The 25046-nt window shown below is 41.3% G+C and overlaps 1 protein-coding gene across 1 annotated transcript in view; it reads right to left on the minus strand.

Annotated features, from left to right (window-relative positions):
* cacna2d2b (calcium channel, voltage-dependent, alpha 2/delta subunit 2b) overlaps positions 1–24500 on the minus strand; it is a 37792-nt gene extending 13292 nt beyond the window's left edge. Inside the window, 13 exon segments of the mRNA XM_069678761.1 lie at positions 416–494; positions 601–711; positions 847–1008; positions 1150–1249; positions 3016–3066; positions 3169–3226; positions 3322–3453; positions 3563–3698; positions 3908–3952; positions 8134–8193; positions 8953–9069; positions 13464–13545; positions 24160–24500. Coding sequence (XP_069534862.1) covers positions 416–494; positions 601–711; positions 847–1008; positions 1150–1249; positions 3016–3066; positions 3169–3226; positions 3322–3453; positions 3563–3698; positions 3908–3952; positions 8134–8193; positions 8953–9069; positions 13464–13545; positions 24160–24275 — 1249 coding nt within the window. The 5' untranslated portion in view covers positions 24276–24500.
* Positions 24501–25046: the final 546 nt, after the last annotated feature.

Below are 25046 nucleotides of genomic sequence, written 5' to 3' on the forward strand. Positions count from 1 at the left end.
CAGACACCATAAGTGAGAGTCCAAAATAATGCTATATACTGCAAAGGCAAAGGCTTTCATCAGTGGGCCATAGGCTCAATCACCATTGTGTTACCTCATTCGGCGATAGACAGTGACTTAACAGACATTATCACTTTATGCATGTATAAAAGTTTAAAATTGAAGTGATCTGCCACTGTTTGAATGCTTGACCAACAACACAAAAGCAATAAAAACATAGACAATTCAACTGTTAAAAAAAAAAGGGTGTAATGAGATTTTAGTTTCATACAAATCAAACACCCTGATTATAATCCATTGATAACAACATATTTAGGACAGGACGGTTGGAACCAGAGAAGGGATACCAGAGGTCATCTAACGAATCCCTCTGGTACACCAGACAAAACGAATGAATGATAGAAATTCAGCTCACCTTTATTGGTGCATGCGATCCACTGCAAAGGTGTGACATCATAGTTGTGTTGACCCACAGAAAAAGTGAAAACTCGAACCTTTGGAGGAACAAATTATAAACACGTTTTTAGAGGGTGATCGAGATACGATGCTGCACGAGACTGAGAGGTGTCTGTCGTGGTGCGATGCTCAGGAGAAACCCACCGTTTTGTTGGGCCAGTTGTACTGCATGAAGACGTCCTGAGCCCTGTCCTCTCCTCCGTCAGTGAACAGCATGATTATCTTATTGCAGTTGGCCCGAGGGACGTTTGTCTTCTGAAAAAACACATTTAAAAGGAGATGAATGAGAATGAACGCTGAACAGTCGGGTTTGTCAATACAGCTAAAGCGTGTTTGGAGACATCAGTATTGACATCAATCCCCATCGATGTAAATCAATATGTGACTTACATTTAACAGCTGGTTGAAGGCAAAATGAAATCCAGACTTGTAGTCAGTGGTGCCTTTAGCCTGCATCTGCTGCACTGCGTCCTTAAAGATCTTTTTGTTTCGCACGTTCGCCTGCACGAGATGTTTGAAGCAGGGAACCACAGCCTCGGCCTTCTCGTTAAACTGTAGCACAGCAGGAGACACACTTTGAGGTTAAACATGTAAAGACTGAACTCAAGGAAACAAGTGCAACGAAGCAGAGAGGGAGATGTGAAATGAAAGAGAATCGGTGATGATGAGTCAGCGAGTGAAGAACATACTGACCCTGGCCACGTTGACATAGTCATCATCAGACAAAGTGTCGAGCATTTCCATCACTGAGGCTTTGATCAGCTTCAGGGTGAGCCCGCTGACACTGCCGCTCCTGTGGAAACACACAAGCATAATTACAAACATGTGCTAACACGAGAATGCATTTATTCATGCATTCAAGGTGTATATGATGCCCAGTTGCTACATACTGTATGAACAAAGCGCTGCTAAACTGGGACGTTTGTTTAAGCAAATTAGAAGAGGAGCTTCACTTGTGCCCCGCGCTGACACTCGAGGAAATATTAGCTTGACAAAAAAAATGAGTGGTTAAATCCTTTCCTAATTAGGAGTAAAACTCTGTGTAAAAGATTTGTTTTGGTAAACTAATAAAGTCATTTAACTCGGTAGCATTAACAGCTTTTTCAAAATAGGTCTATTTAATAAGTGCAGTATAATTTAATGCTTCAATAGCAATGCGCTCTCTCTCCCTGCGAGAGCCCGAGTGAACACATGCTGACTCCAGATGTTCAAGCACAGACACTGGTTCTTCCTCCACAGTGTTTTAGCAGCATTGATGAATCCTTTCAGTGGATATTTGTTTGCATTAGTACTCAGCAATGTACAGTTTGCATCGACCCAAACACAACGTCAGCAGTGGTGATAGAAATGAAAGCACAAAAACCTTGATGTTCACCAGAGAAAGTATTCAAAACTGTCTGATTGAATAAACATAGACTCTAAAATCGCAGGTTTAATGCAGCAGAACTTCTTTATTATGAGTGAAAAAATATACAAATAAAAAACAACCCATGAGGTCACCAAAAGTCCAATATTTATTACTCATTATGTTTCCTGTTTGTACACGAAGGGCTGCCTCAGTCACTATGTGGACGTCATGCGATGTTTCATGTTGATGAAAGAGATATTCACGAGGGCTACTCACTTATTCAACTCAGTAATAAGATTAACCTTGCAACCAGGGCCAATGAACCACCTATTGTCACTCGCTAAACCGCAATCATCAGGACAGAACAAGTAACAACAACAGACTGCTGTAAACGACCATGAGACTGAATACACCCAGCAAAGCTCACTGCACTCTATGATCCTCCGCAGAGGCAGCAAACAAAACTGAGTCTATACATGTTTAAAGCTTTCTAGCGGAGAGTTAGATGGGAAGATTGGTACCACTCTTGTATCTGTAGAGTAAAGTTGAAGCTATATTCATCACCTGTTAGCTTAGCTTAGCATTAGGACTGGGTAGAGCAGGGAAACAGCTAACTTAGCTAAAAAGTTACCTCCTGTAACAGAACTGTAAAGATGACAATTATCTGTTCTTGGTTGGAGCAGTGACTTCCTGGTTGTCTGCCCCTTGTTCCTAGACCTTATGCTAAGCTAAGCTAACCAGCTGCTGGCTGGAGTCTCATATAGACACACATAAGATTGGTATCAACCTCCTCATCTGACAACATCATACTGTACGAGACATCTACATTTTGTTCTTGTGTCTGGATCGTCTCTATCGTAAGCTTCAGGCACACACGTTATCAGCAATATGAGCTGCACATTCAGCTGGTTCAGGTGCAGAGTCAGTGCCAGGTGCACTGTTTTTTTTCCAAGACAATATATAATTTAGCTTTGTCTGTGTTGCTGGCCTGTAGGCTGAGACAGATGAACAGATGAAGAAGCTGCTCAGTATGTGAAATAACACCATAGATGGCCTGTTCACTTTACTTGTGAGGATAGGAAGGCTCAGGGAAACATCACAGATGGATTTTAACAACAGATAATTATTTAAAACTGTGAGGAATGCAGGCCAATAAATAAACCAAAGAAAATTGTGAATGTAATCTTTTATAAATGGTATTTAATACTTACACATCAACAAGGATGACCATGTCTTTAGGGGATGAGGCTCCCTGGATGTACCTGTGACAAAGTGAAAAACAAAGTACAATAGTTCAACCCCGGAAATCTACTTCACCTGTGACATGCCGCCATGAAACAATGTTTGTAAGCAGCATACAGTACCAGGGCCTCCGTCTGACATCATATAGGTCGATTTTATCAGGAGCTTTCCACGGTGTAGCTGAAAAAGAGTTTAAACCATTAAAATACCAACAAAATTCACACTTCTTATTTAGCATCAGGTCAGGAAGCACATAATTGGAACTTAAAACGTACCTGGGTAGTAGCGTGTGACACCCGTCGCGCTCCCGAACGCCTGCCACAGCAGCGACGGATCCTCCTGACTGTTCTCCATGAACACTTTCTCCAGAGCCTGCGTCCAGTTCAGCTCGTTCAGGATGACTGGAGCTGGTGGGAGAAACACAGTAAGACTTCTTAGTAAATGTACTTAATTGAACTCAAAGAACATCTTTCCATGCTGCTGTGTAATAAAAAGTCTAATGAGAGCTTGACTTGCCTCCTTTATAAATGTCTGTGGGGATCTGAACAGCTGTGTAGGAGTAGTTGACGTTGTTTTTGAAGTTTGGATCGTACACAAACTCCAGCTTGATGTGGGAAGGATTTTCCACCTCTCCTTCTCCATCCATGGAATACTTAGAGAATGAGAGAAATCACGTTAACATTCATCTCTTTATCAGCACTTATATAACGATCACTGTGCCCTTTTTTTTCTAAATCACCTTCTGACAGATTTTTTTAAGTCTATTTCAGACATTTTCCATTTAAAACCAAATGAAATAATCTCCTCCTGTCAAATGTCCTCAGTAAACATAAACAAACCAGTTATTTGCCCCTTACTCACATAATCCAGCTCTGCCTTCGAGTCATAATAAGCCATGTCCAGCTCCTGGAGGAAAACAGAGGCAGATTTGAGGAGGCTACAGCGCTGACAGAACATGAAAAAAACATGAGCAGTCCGATGTACGTGCAGGTTTACTAGACACATCAAGGGTAATTAGACAAGCATGCAACTGCATTTTATTTTAGTTAATAGCGATTCATCTTCACTTTCGACAAACCATATCAATCCCTGGAACTGCGTTTAATACTTTCTTCACGTCTCTGCCTCTCAAAGTCTCTTATTAGCTTCAAATATGGGAGTAATACACGTTTTACTTCGGGAAATCAGGGCTGTTACAAGTAACAAAACCTTGGATGTAAATAGTTACAGTTAAATATATGTATGCTCTGTTTTGCCTGGTAACAATATTCAATTTTATATGATTTAACAACTTAAACAGTATCAAATATCTCTCAGTCTTGTGTAATGAATGCAGTTTAAGCAACATAAAGTGAGGGAAGAAGAGTGAAAAGCTGTAAATCCTTGCATTTGTGACTCTGTAACCACCAAATGTTTGCTATTGTTTTCCGCTCCGTGCCGTCACATCATGAATCATGGACAGGCTGTCAGGCTTTGGTAGAGCATCGCCATCTGCTCCACTTAGTTTTCCTACAGACTTAACATACTTCAGAATAAGCATGACATCTACTCAGGGGCTGCGATGATCCTATTTTTGGCCTGTTCTGATTACCAAATCTCATCTCCAAAGGGCGCTTTAGCCTATATTACCATTCTACTTAATATGACGCGTCTGTGTCTGCTGGTCGTCTTTTCTGTAAGTAATACAGATCTTCTGTCCTCAGAGGAGAAAACATCCCTCTGTGATCAGCTGGTGCTCTTTATCAGTCAGTCAGAAGAGGTGACATTACTCATCCTCTGTGGTAACTTCTCCAGAGAGCTCTGCTTCTCCAGACTGCTGTCTGTTAGCAGTGTTGTGATCTTATAGGAAATGCTTCACTTTCTCAATATCTGATACATTACCATAAGAAAGATTATAATTTAAATCGTAAGCAATCTAATGACTTGATTCTGAATTGATACAAAACAAAACAAACCGGACAAATGTTTTCTTTACTGCACCAGAGTTGGTCAGTGGGTTTGATTTATGAGTTAATAACGTTTCTCTCAGATCCTCTCTTGAATCAGCTTTCTGGCATCATAATACAGCAACAGAATGACCATTGAAGTTTGACATTTTGGGGGGAAACCAAATGCTCCTGCTTGGAATGCTCTGCCAGCATCCTCGCAGTTTGCTGAATCTGCTGATGTCTTCAAATGTCAGTTAAAAACACACCTGTTTAGACAGGCATTTGGCCTCAACCCACGCACTGTTATTGTACTGTGTATTTAATTATTTCTTGTGTTTGGGGTTGATGTTTTAAATGCTGAATGCTTTTATTCGTGTGGCTTGTTTGGCCATCGTATCGGACATGTTTTATATCGCTGTATTGTGTCGCCAATGTAAAGACCTCTGTCTGTGAAAAGCGCTATATAAATAAACTTTAGCAGTAAAGTTAGTTTTTTTTTTTATTGCAGCGGAATGCATGATGGTATATAGTTTGATGTACACTACTTTTCATAGTGCATTGTGGGAAACTTTACTTTTATAATTCTTACTTCAGATTCCTTGTATGTGTACATACCTGCCCAATGAAGCTGATTCTGATTCTATACATGGAGAAGTGAGTAAGATAGGTTAACAGATTTTTGTAGCTAGACATTTCGAGAACAGATGAGAAGATTGATATCACTGTCATGCCTAACTCCTGGCAAAGAAAGTGAGTAAGCATATTTCCCAATATGTCGAACCATCAAGTTATGTTGGCCACATATTTCACAGCCTGTAAGAAAATATTGCACCTGAAATCCTTTCCCTCAGAGGCCACAAACAATGGCTCAATGGGGGCGCCGGTTAAGCTCAGCGGTTAAATTCCACTCTCTCTTCCCCTGTTTCAGAAACTACCAACTGTCCTTTCTCTCAAATAAAGAAAAATATCAATAAAAAAAAGGAAAAACAATGGCTCAGTATCAGAAACCTGAAAGCTTAAAGCACGATTGGAGAGACAGTTCACAGTGTGGGGGCTTTACACTATCAGCAATGAATGGGCTTAAACAGGCAGAACCACGAGTGCCTTTTAAAATGACAGAGGCATTCAGAGGCTCAGAGCAGGACATGAGGGGCCGTGTGAGAGGATGAGTTTAAGTCTCGTGTTGGAAAAATGAAGCAGACCGGGTGGAAAAGTGGAATGCCGATGTGTGTGTGGGACTCGATAGAAGTGCACGTCTGAGTGCGCTCAGTCATCTGGTTGAGCCGGCTGAGCGCTGAGGGATCTGCTCAGCTGGCTGGTGTCGATGTGCCGTCTTTCCCAGGTCGTCCCATTTAGAGGCACAGCGCTCAGAGACATTTCCATCTGGTGTGCATTTACATCGGTGGTTTAACATTTCCACTATGTGCGGAAATACTTGTTTGAATTAATTTAGGGATAAAATCAAGACAGTATGTCCTTATTAAAATATTGTAGTGTGCTTTTCTTATGTGGCTCCAGGAATAACGCATCCAAAACTTTGAACACACTATGTGTTTCACTTTCTGACAAACCAAACTGTGTTACTGCAGAACCACGGGGAACAAATCCACTGCAGACGTGAACAAAACAAACTTAAGGCTCTACTTTCTGAGGGATTTTAGGCTGGTATGAGTGTGTGTGTCTCTGCCATGGAGTCGGTTCAGAGCAGAAGGAGAAAACAAGTGAACATAATCCACTGAAAGCTGGAGGCTGTTTCTGCCTCCGCAATCTGCACTGTGTGTGCGATTTTATTTATTTTTTATCTTTTATTTATAACTTCTTTTAATTGTGTGGCCCCACAGTACCTTTGACCCAATGTTTCGACTTCACTGCCCATCAGCAGATCTAAGCCTATTTTTAATCATGAGTCAGGTGAGGTGTTTCATTAGCGTGTTGAGGCAGAAACAACCCAACATGTGTGGACCTCACTAACATGGTTCACTTGTTCCCAGCATTTAGGACCGATCTTTTTCTAAATATTCTTAAACATGCTTGGAAGTGGCAAAATAGAAAACATGACATTAATTAGTTTAGACCTTTTGATTCTGATAAAAATGTTCTGACAGATGTTGGATTTCCGGACTCATCCCCAGACAGCTGTGCTACTCCAAATAATTTTACAGTTAAACCCGAAACTGAGGGCAAATTTTTCCAGTCTGTTAGTTTGGTAATTGCCAAATAGGCGGAACTGCAAAAAAATATACTTGTGCCTGAGGAAATAAAAGTGTTTGCCCTTGCTCTGACTTTGCATCTACAAAATATAGAGTTAATTTTGTGCCACAGACAAGACCAGTAAACAAACAAACACTGCAATGACAGAATAGTCAAGAAACACACTGTCCAGTCTCTTTATCATTTGTAACATGATTCACAAGAGCAGAGACCAATGGGAGTTTTTGGTTTGCACACATAAAGAGGCATAAAGCGTAAAGAGGTGTTTATATTATTGATCAAGTACTTTATGGTGCTGTGTTTGAAACACTCAATAAAGCTGTCAAAAGTACGTAGTATTTTATATAAAAGGGCCAGTGTGCCGATTTTCAACATCAGTTCTATCATGCTATTATGGGGAGCTAATGTTATTATGGTGGGAAAAAAGTGCTATTTCGCTCTGTGCCTTTGGAGGACGCTATCTGCTTCTCCAATGGGCCCTGGAAAACCTCCGCCAGACTACGTAAAACGTGTCATCTGGCGGAGGCCGGGGAGCTTGCTAAACTACACTTCCTCAATCTAGGACGCCCGCCTCCGATGTCATGTCTCGTTCAAAATCATCAGGTTTGAAATGTCAACTGCAGACCCGAAGATTTTTTATATGATCCACCGGTATATTCTTGTCTTATTTCGGATTCTGTACCTATCTGAGCCATTGCCTGCAGCGATACGGTAGTATTTCACTCCAGCGTCTCTCGCTGGGCTGTTCCTTTCAGAGGGAGGGGCGCAATGCACGCTGGGTGTTGTAGGAATGTAGAATGGGCCAAACCACGAGCTGTTTGTACAACTTTCTCTACAGCTATGCCGCCAATTTCAAATATTATAAATACTGTGATAAAATAACTACGTTAAAATTGACGAATGTATCATAACATAGCAATCATAACACTGATTAAGGTTAAAGCTCACCTTGATACCGTCCTGCCACAGATGCTCTCGTTGGAGCCGCTCTGCTTCACTCGCCAACCTCTGAGTGTTGGAAACAGAGAAACAGACACATTAGAGGAGCAGAGCATGAAGACATGTCAGAGTTCTCAAATATGTAAATATCTTATTGTAGTATTGTTATTATATAAGGCACTGTCTCTTGGTGTTTAACCTCTGTACACTTTATATTGTATATTCCACCTTTTTTTGCACTGTAACTTTAGAGCAACCTGGCACCAGAATTTCCTTCATCAATAATAATGTTCTATCTAATGAAACCACCTTTGAACACATTGTTATTTGCATATAATGCAGCTTTGCATTTTGTAACACAACATGCTGTCAATCGCATATTCTTCCGTCAGTGTCTTATTATCTGCTCCGATTGTTCCAACTGTTCTTTGCACAGCCATATTCAAGCACAGGATATATTCTCTCTTTGGAGGAACAATGACAGATCTTCTCAATGTTGGAATAAATGTTAGAAAGTGCTGTTTCAATCCTCAGGCTCTGTCTCATACAACTTAAATGCAAGCGTTGCAAAAAAAGTTTGCTCAGTCAGCAAAGTCTGAATGTTTCCACTCCTGAGGATGAAACAAAAAAAATCATCTTTTTCATCCAGTGGATCACAGACTGATGTCACACCTGGTGTCTTTTAGAAGAATTTTAAACAAAACAAAGTACATTTAGTAGGCTGCATTTAAATGCCAAAATGTTAATAATAACAGCACAATATAGTTCTGAGAGAGATTGCTGCACTTGCAGGAAATAACCCATTAAGTACATATTACACACACTCACATCGAGTGCTTTGCGCTTCTTAGCCAGCAGTTTCTCGATATCCGAGGCCACCTTCTCCACAATCTTGCGAGGCTGATTCTTCACCAGACTGAACCGTCGTCTCTCCTCGTTGTAGATCTGTAAATTTTTAATGCACAAAGTTAAAAACTTCCGATCAATAACAGCTGCACAATCATTCTATTAAGTCTGCTTCTGCTGACCTGACGTCCCGCTATTGACATATTTCAACCTTTCACGTATCGTCTGAGCTGACTCAGCAGAAATCTGTGTTAGCATTAGTGCTTCTGATCTGTGCAGGCAGGATCTCATGTTTGGATGAAACTGTTTTCAGGGCAGTATTTTGTTACTACTTTCATTTTAGCTGACAGAATTTTATAACTCAAAGCCCAAGAATCATCACAACATCAGGTGTTTGTTAACTGTTGGCTTGAAATAGTTCTTGATTCCACATGTTCACAAACAGGAGGACGAAGAGGAACTGTCAACACTTTCCTAATCATATTCAGAACCATCCAGGAACCCTTTATTACGTGACTTATATTACACAAACAGTGTCTCCAGCTGTATATTATTGCACACAGACACTATGAGGATTGGGAGTTCACCAGGTTCCTACTAATCAGATATGTGCGGGCAAAGATACCTGCAGTATCTCGCTGTAAGCTCAGTGTCTGCTGGTTTTTAGGCCATCACGAGACAGAGAAGAGGAGGCAGTGACCTGGATGAACACATTTGACAGACATGCACTGTGTATCACAGCTCTTTCCTCTTAAATCTACACCAGAATATGAACTTCATTTCTGAAGTTGTGCTCTGACCAGATGCTTTATTGGCATGCAGAAAAGAACAGGGTGTTTCTGTGAAGTGTGAGCTGACTGTGAAGCACGAAAGCCTGTGTGGAATAAATTCAGAATCTAAATGTACCACTGAGTACGAATATGACGCAGATGAAACCTTTAACTAACCAGCCTGCAACAAAATGAATTACTGCGCACACAAAAGGAAGTAAACACGTATAAGAGCCCAACTCTACATGTACAGACATTCATTGTCTCCAGAGGATCCAACCTCCTGACTCAGTGATCCCTTTTCTGTTCCTCTAGCGCCACCAACTGACTCAACAACTGGCAGGATTACGATGACATGTGATCCAGATGTCTACGTTCCCCTTTGGATCAACTGGAAGAACTTTGGTGATTCCATTGCTTCCTCTAGCGCCATCATCAGGTCAAACTGCTTAAAGCTGGTTCTGAAAGGAGACTGAAATTAGCACTGATGCCTTCAGTTCAGACCATCAGTGACAAGACTCATTATATCTTTATAGTTATTTTTAAGGCCTGAAACCACTGCCGGGGGGAAGGTCTCAGACGAGGTGATTAACTTCACGCTGCCTAATCGGCCTTTTAAAGATTCACAGTGAGTGATGTCTGAATGTTAAAAGAAAGCAGATTTTTTGGTTAAAAACACGAAATCAGCAAAGAGATGAGAGGCACCACTTTGTCCACAGGGGTCGCCAAAATCAACACAAACCGAAAGTTGCTCATTGGAGATTTAAGTGTCTGGTTTATGAACAAATACCCACAAAACTAAAGCTGCTTTCACATGAGAAGAAACTGACTCTTGACTCACCGCGAGGTCGGCCACGGAGCGTAGCGCTGGTCAAGATTAGCACTAGTTTACATCATAGGTCAGTAATCTTTTCTCCATGTTTCTAAACAACAACAGTTTCAGTCACAGATCATTTTGTGCATCATGTATGTTTTTGATGTTCTGTTATAGAATTCATGGACACTGAAAAGTTGTTTGTTTTTCCGTACATTCCCGGCTTGCACACGCTTGTCCTCGGCGGTTAAATCGGCGGCCCTGGTTTCTCCCAGCCCCATTCTCCCTTCCCCTGTTTCCAACACTATCCATTGTCTTCTCTATAAATAAAAGGCATAAAAGGCCCAAAAATAATCTATAATAAGCTCAGCAGAAAGCAAGATCAAATCTAAAATAATTTAACTCTTGAGTTCAGTGCTCGTTGCCACTTCCTATTTTGGCGTCTCCGCTCTGTCACAGGAAAACAACAGCATAGCTCAGAGGTACAGCACATCATGTGTTAGCAGGCTAACGGCTTTTTCCTTCAACCACAGCTGTACTTCGTGTATATCACTTGTATTACATGTTAGCATTGTGAAAGCCTCACAGAGAAGCTAACATTGCTGTTTGTCCTGTTACTTTCACAGCTAGTTTAGGGCATCTTAAAGGATGTTTCTTAGCCCCCACATTACAGATTTCCTTTAACCTCTAGCTAATCATGTTAGCTTCTTTTATTAATAAAATGTCTCCGTTCTTTGGAATTTCAAAGAAAAAAAGCACCATGAAAAGCAGACCTGTATCGTCGAGCAGGGTTTTACCACAATGGCCGTCAAAAGGATTAAAAATGACGTTTCTTATGAATTACACGTGTTTCCTCGACCAGAGCAGATTGAGCTGAGCTTTACACACAGAGTGAAGCAATTTCTTGAACAGATCCAGAGCGTTTCAGGAGCACGGAGGGATTAATGTGGAGGGGAATGAACAAGTGAGTGTCACATCAGAGCATTTGTGCTGGCTGCAGGCTGACCATCTGCTCCGCTGTGACACAAACAGAGAGGACACGAGCGGCTGCTCTCTGCTGAGGAACGCCCCCACACATCCTCACAGAGCAGGCCTCTCTTGCCCCCTACAGATGATCTCTGGTCCTGGTTTTTGGCATTTGCTTTTTCAGGGACAACCTTGTACTATCAGCCACCTGTTACAGCCAGCATGTCGAGAAATCAATAACAGAGTTTTACACACAGCAGGTAAAATGCTGAAACCAGATCACTGTGAGGAGTCAGGAGGAAACAGGAAATCAGACCTTTACAAACAGATGATGCTCACACTCCAGTTTTCAGAGCCGGCTCCTGATCCTCCACAAAGATCAATACAGCTCTGTGAAGCTTTATACTGTGGATTAAATAAATTGAGGACTTTAATAACTATAAATGTAGTTCTATTCTAAATTTAGCCCACTGTCAACAAATCCCATGAAAGTATAAATCAGTGAAATGATTCTACTAACAAATAATGTCAGACCTCAATCGTCCTTAAAATATCAAAGATACAACACAGTGTTGCAGTGTTGCACTGTGTGAAATGCTCCATCATTACAGTGAACAATGAACATGGGTACTGTAGTTTATCAGTTTATCAGTCAATCCCACATACACAGTCTGTGAATACTGATGAGCCAAATCTGTGGTTGAAACCAAAAACATTCACTCCTGTTTGAGTTACGTTTGCTAAAAACTACGACACCCAGCGGTTTTAGTAAACCCCTGAAAATATGGATCAGGGATCCATTTCTAAAGGTTTAAACCTTCAGTAGGAACAAATGGAGCCACTGACGGGGACATTGTAAAGTATTGAGATGGAAAGACACAAGTTTAGTGCGGCTCTTTTCATGAAATGAGCTGCTAATGAAATGTAAGGAAATATAACGAGTCTTATGCTTTAGAAAAGTTCCACACAGACACCTTTTTAAATGTTCCTGTTACTCTGGATGATCCACAGACCTCATTAGCGACAAATTTAACTGAAGCAACTTTTTACAAAAGGAATATTCTTTTTGAAAATAACTGATGAACTGAATTCGGACCATTTGGCCGTCGGTTTAGCTCAGCAGCCCGTGTACAGATGCTATAGTCCTTGCTGCAGTGGGCCCGGGTTCAACTCCCACCCTCAGTCCTTTGCCATGTGTCATCCCCACTCTCTTCCCCTGTTTCCAACACTTTCCACTGTCCTCTCTATAAATAAAGGCATCAAAGGCCCAAAACAAAAACAGGCCATTTGTCCTTCATAAAGAAACCAAGTTTCTCATTTACAGGGTGTGACAGTTTAGAAACCAGGCTTCTGCGGACATCCATTCATGTTAAATGTGTGCAGATGTAAAAATGCATCAAATATGAAAACAATAGCACAAACAAAAGAAGGCATCACATGATCATCAATGTAGGTGTCGTTAAGCCCGTGACTTCCTGAAACAAAACACAAGATATTCCAAATGAAGGCGCTGTAGGCGTGTTCAGGGTGCGTTCAGGCGACTCTGTTGTTTTGAGGGAATCGTACAATGTGTGCAGGATAATTACTGCAAACAGGACACAACGTGCCAAAAAATACTTGGCTCGGACATCTAAAAAACACAGTGTGCTCTGGAAACTGATGAAGATACAAGTTATTAGAGAGACTTTTATGTCACTCCGGGGGAAAACAAAAACATCAAGTTATTGGATGAAAATTTCTCTGCAGAAAATCATGTAACTCTAAAATCAGACTGTAATTGCTTTCTTTTTTCTCTGCACCTACTTAGCTCTAGCTCTTAAACTTAATAGATTAACAGCGTTTGTGCACACTGAGCTCTCTGCTCGGTGCATCTTTTTATTGAATTAATGCAGCCCGGCGATGAGTAAGACATGTACACTATAAAAAGAGAGACACACACTCACCCCTTTCAACTGCTGAGCTCCTGTGATGTGCTGAAACACTCTGTCAATCTCCTGCTCGATGCGCCGGGCCCAGTGCATTATCCTGCGGAGAGACATCACAGGCTGACTGTCACACAGCACAAACAAAGAAACAGATACTCGAGTGTGTGTGTGTTTGTGTGTGTGTTTCAAAGACAGCAGTCATGCAACAATAAGGCTCTCAGTTACCTGTGTGTGGATTAAAAGGCAAAGTATGAAGTGCTTCATTTCCAGCTAAAACAAAATATCTTAAAAAGGCGACCACACTGTGATAACTGAGGATTTCTTCTTAAACTAAATGCAGAAAAATATGCGTCAACGTCACAACAAACGCACATAATACAGCCGGAGCAGGGTGAACACAAACATTTGACAAAGTAGTGGAACGGTAATTTGAAGGACGACAAAAGCAGTGGTGACGTCTGAAGATATCTTTATCAACATCTTTTCAAGACAAAAATGTATCTCACTACAATTCAGCGCGTCCAACTCTCACTGAATGGCAACAGAGATAGAAAAAGAAGCGTCAGACAACACCTGAGTGAGAGAGCCGCGTGTGAATGTGAGTAATGACAGGTAATCAGCTTTGTTGACTCATCGTCATAATTCTGCGAGAGGAGATTTTCCAAAGCACAGGAAAACACACAGACTGCTGCAGCGTTATTCTATAAGTACGTAAATAGCTTTTAAACCCCCTGTGGCAGTCAGGATACCTGGATGCAAATGGAATTTCTTGCAGAGGGCCAAAAATAGAGCGACTAATGAGGCGGGATAAACAAAACAGCCAGCGTGATGTGGGAGTTAAGGGGCAATTCAGTGAAGGAGAGGTTCACATGTGGCTCAAGGGCTGCGTCATTTAACAACCTCTGGGCTCTTCAAATTAAAGTTTAATAAATATTTGAGAGGAGCAGCAACTGTTTCTCTCATTGAGTACGCTGCTCTTCATATTGATATCTCTGTTAACAGAGAACTCACATCCACCACTGGCTGCTCACCAGAAACATCAGAACCAGCAGCGCCGTACAAGCACATGTGGTTTCAGTAGTTTAATCCATCTCAGCCCACACAGACACCATCCTGACAGAAAGTACAAGGAAGTGAAGATGCACCAGCAAATAAAGGTCTTCTATTACTACAAGTAGAAGAGGAGGAGGAGGAAGAAAGAGGCTTTTTGAGCATATTCACAGAAGGTCTATTTTGATTTGGGACACACACTGAAAAGGAACATATCTAGAAAATGAGACCGGCTTTGCTTCATGTGCATGGACTCTATCATTCTATTATTTTTAGACCATAAGCTAACAGAAAAGACATCAAGCAGAGAGGCAGCATGAAACAAACTCGAGCTCGAGTCTTCAGAGGCCAGCTGTATCCTTGAAATGTCAGGAAAGCAGAAATTTTGTAGTGGAAGTTTTTCTCCTGTTTTGACAAGACTGCAGAACTTATTTTATCAGAAAATCGGAAAACTGTCAAGAACCAGACGGCTGCGTCTGCTGAGGAACAAGCTTTCAGACTCGCCTGGACTTTGGCAGCACCGCGGACGAGGTGGAGTTCAGTTTAATTCAATTCAAACCTTTATTTAAGCCTGGAAAATCACTGAGGTTTCCCTCATTTGCAATGATGTCGAGAAAACGACACAATCAAAACAACAACAGAAGACAATACTCAAGTGGAAACAATTGCACAATGAGGTGAAAATGGATCGCCTTGATTTGTCCAAGAATAATAAGATTGTCGACCTTTAGAGTAAACCCGAGCACTGAAGCATTAGACTGTTAGTAGAGCCAGTTCTGGAGGGTCCAGTGGTCCAGTTCAGAATGGATGTTATAGGATGGCGAATGTCCAGCAAGGGATTTATAGATAAAAAGATACAAGTGCTTATCTCGCCTCTGTGCCTGAGAGGACCGAACAACTTTGTAATGCAGAATACAGTGATGTGTCACAGGGATCTCCGGTTATGAATATGAGAGCTGAGTGATCGACACAGTCAATTTGAGAGCGGAAGCAGCTTCATGTCTGTAGATTATTTAATCGAGAAGTGATAAAAAGACTGCTTCAATTAATATATTTTCTACAATTAAACATGGCAATGGGAAAAAGCAAACAGATGGAGGCTTTAGGATCATTAAATTATGGTCCAGCTCACGGAGGCGACACAAACATGTTTAAATCATTGTGTTTTTCTGCATTGTATCTTTCACAGAGAAAAAGCAAACATCGAACTGTTTTATGTTTTATGTATCTGATCATATTACATGTTTTATATCATTTCACTTTGAAACTGTAGAAAGTTAAAAAAAAAAGTATGGATTAAAGGCTGCTCTAAATTAAAGCAGCAGAGGCCCTTGATATTCTGGGGAAATAACCTACTGGGTCTCTTTCCCATCCCAGAATGCACCCTAGCAACATCTTTCATCAGAGCCTCGCTTCCCACATCTTTCAAACTTGACAGCCCAGGTTTTAACTCCTCCTGTTTAAAATATCAAAGATTTAAAGTTCACCCTGATGACATCTCCATGGCATCATCGAGGTGATTTTCTCACACTTTGGAGAGCTCCCTTCAGAGCCACAGAATACCTAATACAACTGTCTTCACAGAGTTATACTGCTCATAAAAAGTGAATTCATAATATTAACCACTTATATATGTATATGTGATCTACCTTTATCAAAAAGGGGGTTCAACAGTGCGGCCGACTATCAAATATTTAACCAAACTGTCAAGAGACTCGGTTATCAAAGTTTTTCTTGATCAGTTAACGTGACACTTTATCCAGTAGCTTCACCGTTTCTGATGTTCTACATCATTTCACGACCATTTATCACTGGTTAGCTAGTTGGCTAGTTAACAGCTAGCAGCCTGGCCAAAGCTGGCAGTCAGGCTAAAGAAAATAGCTCTCTAGCTAGGTTTCGAGCTAAGTTTCAGTGGAATGAAGCTGGAAAGATATCAGCAGGCTTCAGCCCTTTTTACACTTCGGTTCGGCCACATCGCCGTATGAATGCTGCCTTTGCCATTTTACATTGGACCAAGCAAAGCCGGCGTAAAGCAGCCCCAGTGTGTGTTTGCATAGGATTCTGGCGTTGCTGAAGCAAAAACGTGTGCGAGCTGTTAAAAAACAGCACGTGCTTCAACAACACATACACGGCGCTGTTCCACCCTGCCAGCTGCGCCGTTTACACTGACGCCGTTTCGCCTCTGTTACTACGGACAGCAGGAGAGGATGTTGTATTGTGTTGAAATAAATTAACAATGTTCAGTCTCGCTGATTTTTCCAACACATTTATAATCATGACTGCTTTTGCTGTTAGCGTTCTGCTAACAGGCTTGCAGCTCGTCTGCTAACCTACTTCAGCTAAACTTAATGGCAACACTCATTTCACACTGCAGCACACAGCGTCAGCACCCCAACATGTACAGTATGTGCTATGTGTGTCTTTCCAAATGTGTTCTCTGTAGTAAACATCATAATCTCATCCCAAACAGCAGTTTCAAAGCAGCAGAACCAATCCTACAAGGCCTGTCAGAACAAGCATGAGAGCTGGTGTCTTTCATGTTCAGTGCTTCAATGGCATGTTGAAGCGTCTGCTTATAGCCACAGGGAGGATGAAAAATATCATTTAAAAGACTAAAGATTGTAGTAAATACTATATACTGTAGTATTTCTGCTTTAGACTCCCTGTTTACTACCCCTCCTAAAGAGACCCTGAATGAAAGCCTGATCTGTAAATGAAAGCAGCCTTAGAGATTCACATGTCCCTCACTTCACTGGTTAGACCTTCATCGCTGTTCAGCCCGGACAAATGGATCAGAGAAGACTTTGTCCAGGAGAAACACTTATGTGAGCTTTCTACCTAATTAGTTTGAACCAGGAAATAAATCTTGGTACCCAGAAAATCGCCCAGAATCCTGTAAGAGCCCAGAGAGTCGATTCATTATCAGTCAGACGGCTAACAGCAGAGTTACGAGACAACATCGCAGATTAAAGTCTGGTTGGGCTTGTTTCTTGTGTTGGACGAGACACAAATCTCGACTCTACAGTCCACATTACAGAGAGACAGGGTTCAAAGTGAGGACCAAACTTTTGATTGTTATTTCTGTCGGTCTTTTTGATTTTATAATGAGCTGAACACAGGGGAGAGACTTTTTGACTGCTTGATTAATGGACAAACCTAAAAAGGGTTTAATGATAGACACGTACCGCCAAAGTAAACAGTGTGGAAAACTTAGATGTGAGGTATTCTTTTTTTACTGCAGCCACATCAATACTTTCACTCTAAAGGCCCATTTAAGATATGACTGAATGCTTCGCAAAGAGTGTCTGACAAGCACGGCACAATTTAAAAGTGAAATTATTTTCAGCTCGAGGCAGCTGAGGCAGCCCAAAAGAAAAGGCAAGCACTGCCTGGAAAAACAGCAGCAGCCGTGAAGGCAGCAGCCATATGAAAAATATGTAATTTTCAATAAACCCTTTAAAAACATGTTCCGGTTGTCATTAGGTTTGATTTTCTAGACATTTATCACAGGGCGGTGTTTTTAATGTGATTACTGCAGCTCTGAAACCGAGAGCACCTGGGCTGATGAAATGAAAATATTCATGAAAATGATAAGTGAGCAGTTTTTTTCTTGCTACAGAGATTTCCAAATATAAAACATTACACATGGTGAGTCAGCATCTTGTGACTCACACATTTCTTATAGGTTTGGCTGAAATAAAATATACAGTATATAACATAAGAATAAGAATAATGTCAAATAAAAACTACCTCATAATATTTTCTAAAAATAAAAGACTTGCAAATGTAAGTTAACAAAAACGTACATGGAGTGCGCATGATTAATGAAATACACAAACATGTCAAATAGTAAATCATTTCAGCTGAATGATTGTTAAAGGGGTGTTTGTAGCGTTTCCCTCTTTCAAGCAGCGGATCTTTAGTTAGCTGAAAATTAGTTAGCTAGCTGTACTCTTTTGACACAATTGTCCTTAATGAAACACGGCTGTTTGAAAGATGTTTTGGGATGTAAATGTATCTATTTATAGCTTTGAATGATAAAAAAAGTTAACATGACAACGGTGAAACTATGTTAACTTTGTTTTAGTACCGTTTCTCGTTTAGCCTACAGCTAACAGATTTGGTTGCTAAAAGTTGGATTGAAGTTAGTCTCTTTAAACCCAAATCCACAATATCATTCTAACTAATTTATGTATTTCATTTAAATTTCTATGAACTTTATTGATATGGGCTGTTAACATGCCGTTTATCTGCTTGGACATTTAGTGCGAAAATTATGCAACCACCTCTGCAAACACATCACCGGAAATCGTTGCTGGGCTGCTATTAGCCTGTTTACACCCAGATTAGCTTTGTCCTTGAGCTAAGTCATGACCGCCGCAGGTGTTAAAAGTGGACCGCAGTTTGTTTTTATTGCAGGATTTTTGTCTGATTCGTTGATGATGTTTTTGTACAGCAGGTGTTGAGCGTTGTCAGGAGGCTTTAGCTTCATAATAAATTAGCACGAGCTAATGCTACAGAGCTAACATTTAAGAATGGATTCATATCCAGAAAACAACGAGGGGCATCTCAGCTAACGTGGCATTTTACGCTAACTGCTAACTATGATATAGATAGCAAAGCATTTCTTTTCTCAACATAAATATTATGAGTCAGTTGTATTAAAGAAATGTCCACACTGACCACTATGTACTGTACACAGCTGTGTCTCGCAAAGGGCAAGCTTGACTTGCGTGTTTTGCCTTTTCTCACTATCCATTTCTTTCGTTAACTGTATGCTGTTGTATCATTTTGCTGATCCCGCCCTTTACATGCGTGCATGGTAAAATCTTCCTTTTATCTGGCTGACGTACAAGTCACTGTGAAACCTTGCCCGGGAAAATGTAAACATGTGGGTCTGTGTGTCGAACCGCTTGGTAAAGAATAGCTACGTTGAAATATCCAGTCTTGAATGTTTCATGATCGTCGTGATTTAGTGGGTCATATAGAAGCTTCAGTGTTAAATTGAAGCTGTTTCTATGCAGTGAAATCTCCTCACAGCAGGTTAAAACCCATTTTATACTGCGGTATAACAGCAGTTCATTAAGTCGCGCTGTACGAGATGGAGCTCATAAAATATTTGTCACTTTCTGTTTCATCTGTCTGATAACAATTTAGAGGCTTGTCAAATGCAATTAATGTCTCGTGAAATGTTGAGATGTGATTTAAATCTTTAATAACATACGTGAGCAGAGACACATCATCCTCTCACAGCATCAATCTACACCGCTCTCTTGTTTTGAAAAGGGAGAGTAAATCCATTTTATTCAACTATATACATAAATAGGGCTTCAATTGTTTTATTGAGCAGTGTGTCGTTTTATGTCATATTTGGATTTTTTAGTTTCTAGATGTAGTTTAAAGCATGGAGGTCACATTGAAGGAATTTGATCCTACATTTCTGACGTCATCACAAGCAGCCGAGAGTGAGCGTGTGATCTAAGATTACCGTTTTGGATTGATGACCACAGGATTTTAGCTTGTTTCTCTCATGATGGTCAATTTTCCTTTAAAGTATCCAAAAATCAAGCAGTGTAAAGGAGCCTTTGGGGGACCTCTTATGGAACTCAATTCTTGTCTCTCTTGCATTTTCTCTTCTATCTATGAAATGTCAGTGTCACAGATAGTCCTTGAAAAAGGACTGTTTAACAATATTAGTAACATCCGTCCAGGGAAGCTATGTTTTCGTTCTGGGTCACCTGTTTGTCAGCAGGATTATGGAACAACTACTGTCTTTGAACCTTTTTGGAAATGTAGAGCATGAGCAAAGGAAGAAACCATTACATTTTGGAGTGCATTTGACTCACAGGGCAGCTGTGGCTCAGCGGAAGAGTTGGTCGTCTTTCAATCCCCAGCTCCCTCAGTCTACATGTCGTAGTTGGGCAACCACACTGAACCCCAAATTGCTCCCAATGACAGGTTGTGTGAATGTGATGATTGATCTCTTAACGCAGCAGCCTCTGCCATCAGTGTATGAATGCGTGTGAAAGGGTGAGTGTGACATGTAGTGTTAAAGTGCTTTGAGTGGTCGTGAGACTAGAGAAGCGCTATATAAGTGCAGTCCATTTACCATTTATGAAAAAGCAACCAGAGAGGATCCATCTTGCATTAAAAACTTAAAGGTTCCGTCTTGTGAACATTCAGGTTGTGTTTGATTACAAGTTGCCATGCTCATAATGTTTTTCAGTCTTAAGCACTGTTTGTACACATTGCACGACGATTAAGTCACAAATGTACGTTAGATATATAATTAATTTATACAGAGAATAACTGAACTATTCTAAATTCATAACAATCACACTACATATTTCAAAGACTAAAAGTCAACAAGTTTGAGCCTCACAACTGATTCAAGATGCTCTTGTAAAGTGTCAAAATCTTACACTGTGAATAAATCAGGTTTGTTATATGACTGAAGCCCACAGAGCTGCAGATCAGCTCCGTCTGTGTGAGTCAGTGCAGCTGAGGCTCCGTCCGAAGTTTTTCACTGTGTGCTCCATTTCCTCTCCTCTCTCCTGCCCTGTGGGACGTCAGAGAACCCTGTATCGCAGCGCTGCGCTGAAGCAGCTGAGCAGCACGCTGCACTTGTGCCTCTTCTCTGTTACCTGCTTTATTCACACGCCCCTGAGAGGAGATGGAGGGAAGGACTGCGTGATGTGACCCACATTCACTTACAGCAGAGAGAGCCAGAGGTGGAGAGGGCGGAGCAGGAGAGCGAGGGGTGGAGCACGATAAGCAGATAGAGGAGACGGTTACAGCGCTATGTAATTATGTACGTACTCTATCTAAGTATCATACAGGGTCAATCTACTCATCAATGCAGCCCCATGGTCTTTTAAAATTAAATCAATATATATTACATTTGTAATATTAAATACATGTTTTGCAGGAGACACACTGCTATAAGATGTACATACTTTACAATGAAAGCGGCGTAGATTTAAGGATGCCAGTGTCGGCCTGTCAGCACTTTGGTCAAGGGTGAAATATCCGAACAACTACAGGGCTGATTGCGATCAAATTTAGTACACAAAAAAGTCAATGCTGGCTTTAACCATGTGACTTTTTTATACTCAAGCATAATAAGTCATTCTGAAACAAATGATTACAACAGAAATGCAGTAAGTCAATGAACAACAGGTGAAATCTTAATGAATCTTGGGGCGCCAGTTTAGCTCAGCGGTTAAGGCATGCGCCCCATGTATAGAGGCACACCCCTCGATGCAGCAACCCTGGGTTCAGCTCGACCCTCGGCCATTTGTTGCATGTCATCCCCAATCTCCCTTCACTCATTTCCGACTCCATCCACTGCCCAATAAAGGCAAAAGGCCCAAAGATTAGATTTACCAAATAACTCAATGAATCTTTTATCTCAGTTATAAATTCCATTATGTGAGTATGTTCTGCTTCAGATGACTGTAAATTGATTATCTTTGGGTTGTGGTCCTTGAGTTAACAAAAAAAGCATTTGCAGAGTTTCCCCTGGGGCTCGGAGAACTTGTGATGAGCTTCTTTTTTTTTCTACTTAATGATGAATCCTGTGGTTCTGCTTTCATGCCTTCCTTTGGAAGCTGAAAGTAGCAGATTTAAGCAGACTGAATATTAATGAAAAGCATTTGATAAAACATGAACTAGAAGAACAGAGTGCTTCTTTTCTTCTGTGTTACTGCTGTGCAGATGTAAAAATACTTAAAGTTTGTCAAAAACACAGACACTAGGCTCTCCTGCTCCACTGACAGAGAACTTAAGAGCATGACAGACTCGGATGGATTCGACTGATGCTCGATCAGCATCAACAGTTATCTCCCCTTCCCTGTCAAAACTCCACACTCTCTGCACTTTACATGTTGTTTTGTTACTGTAAATCTTTGCTGCACTTTTCTACTCATGGTGTCTGGCTCAGGAATGAAAAGATTTATGAAACAAAACCATAATTGACAGATTAACCACTAGTGAAAATATCGTCGCTGCAGCATTATAACTGTTCCCAAAGCTTAACCTAAACCGAAAGACATGAAGGCTGCAGGATGCAAACTACAGCCTCCATATAAAGACTTCAAAAATCCCAATGTTTTGAATGCAATCGATGCAACATTGTCCAATATGTATTTGTACAGCAAATCAATCTATCTATCTATCTATCTATCTATCTATCTTCACATATAGAGAGCAAAGACACAGACAGAGTCAGTACAGGAGGGGCGGGAGAGAAAAGGGCGGGGGGAATAAATCCTGGCTGCTGCAGTATTAATTCTTAATTGGAATGAGATGCTGTTCTTCAGCGTAGCGATTCTGCTTCATTTAGCTTACATGAAGAGACCCAGGGCAGGGGGCTGTGTGGCTGTTTCAGAGCACTCAGCAGAAAAATAAGAGGAGGAGGAGGAGAGGAGGAGGAGGAGAAGGCAGCAGCTATACCCTACTTGAAATAACCCAATTCATCATAAACACACACACATATGCGCACACTCCCTGATTTATAGACCCCTTTCCTAATTGGTAAATACACCTCGGCTCTCCAGTTGTGATTGGACAGAAATCCCTCACTGTGTGCCCCGAAGATGAGTGGACCATCTGGCCTGTTCCTCCCTCCAGAGCCGCCTGATTGCAGAGCCTGGAGACGGGCCCAGATAACTGGAGTCTCGAGTTAAGTGCCAGCTGTACTTAACAGTAACGGGTTAAAGGTCAGGAATTAAACAAGTAAGCACGGAATCGATTCAGATGGAGAGAAAATGAGAATTCTTTTGTCACACTCGGTGGGAATTCACAGTAAAATCACACATTTCTTCTTCTGTGTGACAGGGCAGCCTTATTAGTACAACTACTGAACATGCAGTCCTACGATAAGATAGTACTGTTTTGTCAAGAGGCTGCAAGACAGGTTTGAGAGTGAATTAAGACATTTTTACAACTTTGCTGTTGTAAAAGGTTTTTTCAGCCTTCCCCCTGCTGTTTTTCTCCACTAGTGTACCAGATATTTCCATGCAGGCTTCCAAGAAAACATCTGGTATACTAGTGGAGAAAAACAGCAGGAGGAAGGCTGAAAAAAACCTTTTACAACAGCAAAGACTTAATGTCAACTGTCACCTTTAACTTCACTGGCTTTGCTTTCAAGTAAAAGCAAAACAATGAACTTCCCTCTCCAGCCTTAACAATTTAAACAGATTTCCTCCTGACGTAAATAAAGTTATTTTACAAGAAAGAAACAGACGTCTCTTTCCAGGTACAAATCCACAGCTTTCATTGCTTTGATGATACAGAAATAAAGGTTGGCACTCATCATATGGTAATGAAGAGGCTGAGTTATTGTCCAAATGCTGCAAATGTAATCTGGTAGAAAGGGCAACTTGATTTGGAAAACATTATTCAGATCTTCTGGTGGATAAAGACACTGAAATGTGATGTATAACTATCCATATGCATGCCCAGCAACACCGTGGACTACACCTTACAGAGCACTGAGCTTAAAATACACAGGCTTTACATTGATGCAATCGCCAACACTGTCAAAAATTACATAAGAGCAGAAAATAAACCCGGCAGACTGAAGTGTCTATGGACACCAGAGTCCAAACTTGTCTCTCATCTGAGCCCCGCTATGCTTTCAATCAGGGAAGCCGTTACTTACGTGTATTGCTGCGGGAACGTGAGACCCGCCGCTCCAGGCCACGATGCGCTGAAAATCAAGATAATCTGGATAGATACCAAGCAGACGATGCTGCAAGACCCTCTTCCTATCGCCATTTTCCATTAACAATTCTCGACACGGGGTTTCGGTGCGTGAATGAAGCGCTCCGGACTGTCTCCGGGGCATAAATATATACCGAGCAGATAGTGTGGACGTCCAGCTCAGTTTCCCGACGAGTTCATGTCGGTTATCTTCTGTCAAGTGCACGCGGAGGAGGCAGGCATTGGCCGTGAAGGCATCGCGGACGGTGGGAGATGCACTAATGCAGCTGCCAAGACACTGCAGAGTCTCTCCTCCTGCTCCCACATACACCACCACCAACACCGACACCGACACCACCACCACACAGGCCGGCGCGCGCACGACAGCTTTCTCTCCCTCTCTCATCAGCAGCGCTTGGAGCAAGGCGCGTTCACGCTCACCAGGCAACAGAGGAGCAGAGGAAGAATCTAGTTTGGCTTTATTTATCTCTGCAGAGCCACGTGGGATTTGTCATCGGCATAGATTTTTAGTTTTACCCCAGACTGACCGATGCTCTCCTGAGTATGGTAATGTTACCTGGGGGCTGCAATAGTTGGCCTTGAGTAGCTAGTGAAAGGTACCTGAATGCAACTAAATGAAATAAATTGTTAGACTGCGGTTTCCCTCCCCAAAAAGGCTGCATTAAACCCCCAGGGACCCCGGAAGTCGCATGGTAATAAAACGAATAGTTCCTGTATACATAGCCTAAATGTCTAAAAAATAAAATCACTTGATAACCTACAATGTAATTCTTTGTTAAATTCTAAACTGGTGATACGAAACCCTTTAAGAGAGCTTTGTGAAGT

Source organism: Semicossyphus pulcher, unplaced genomic scaffold (genome assembly GCF_022749685.1).
Source record: "Semicossyphus pulcher isolate SPU_LCO1_2020_fin unplaced genomic scaffold, fSemPul1.0.p SCAF_3, whole genome shotgun sequence".
NCBI lineage: Eukaryota > Metazoa > Chordata > Actinopteri > Labriformes > Labridae > Semicossyphus > Semicossyphus pulcher.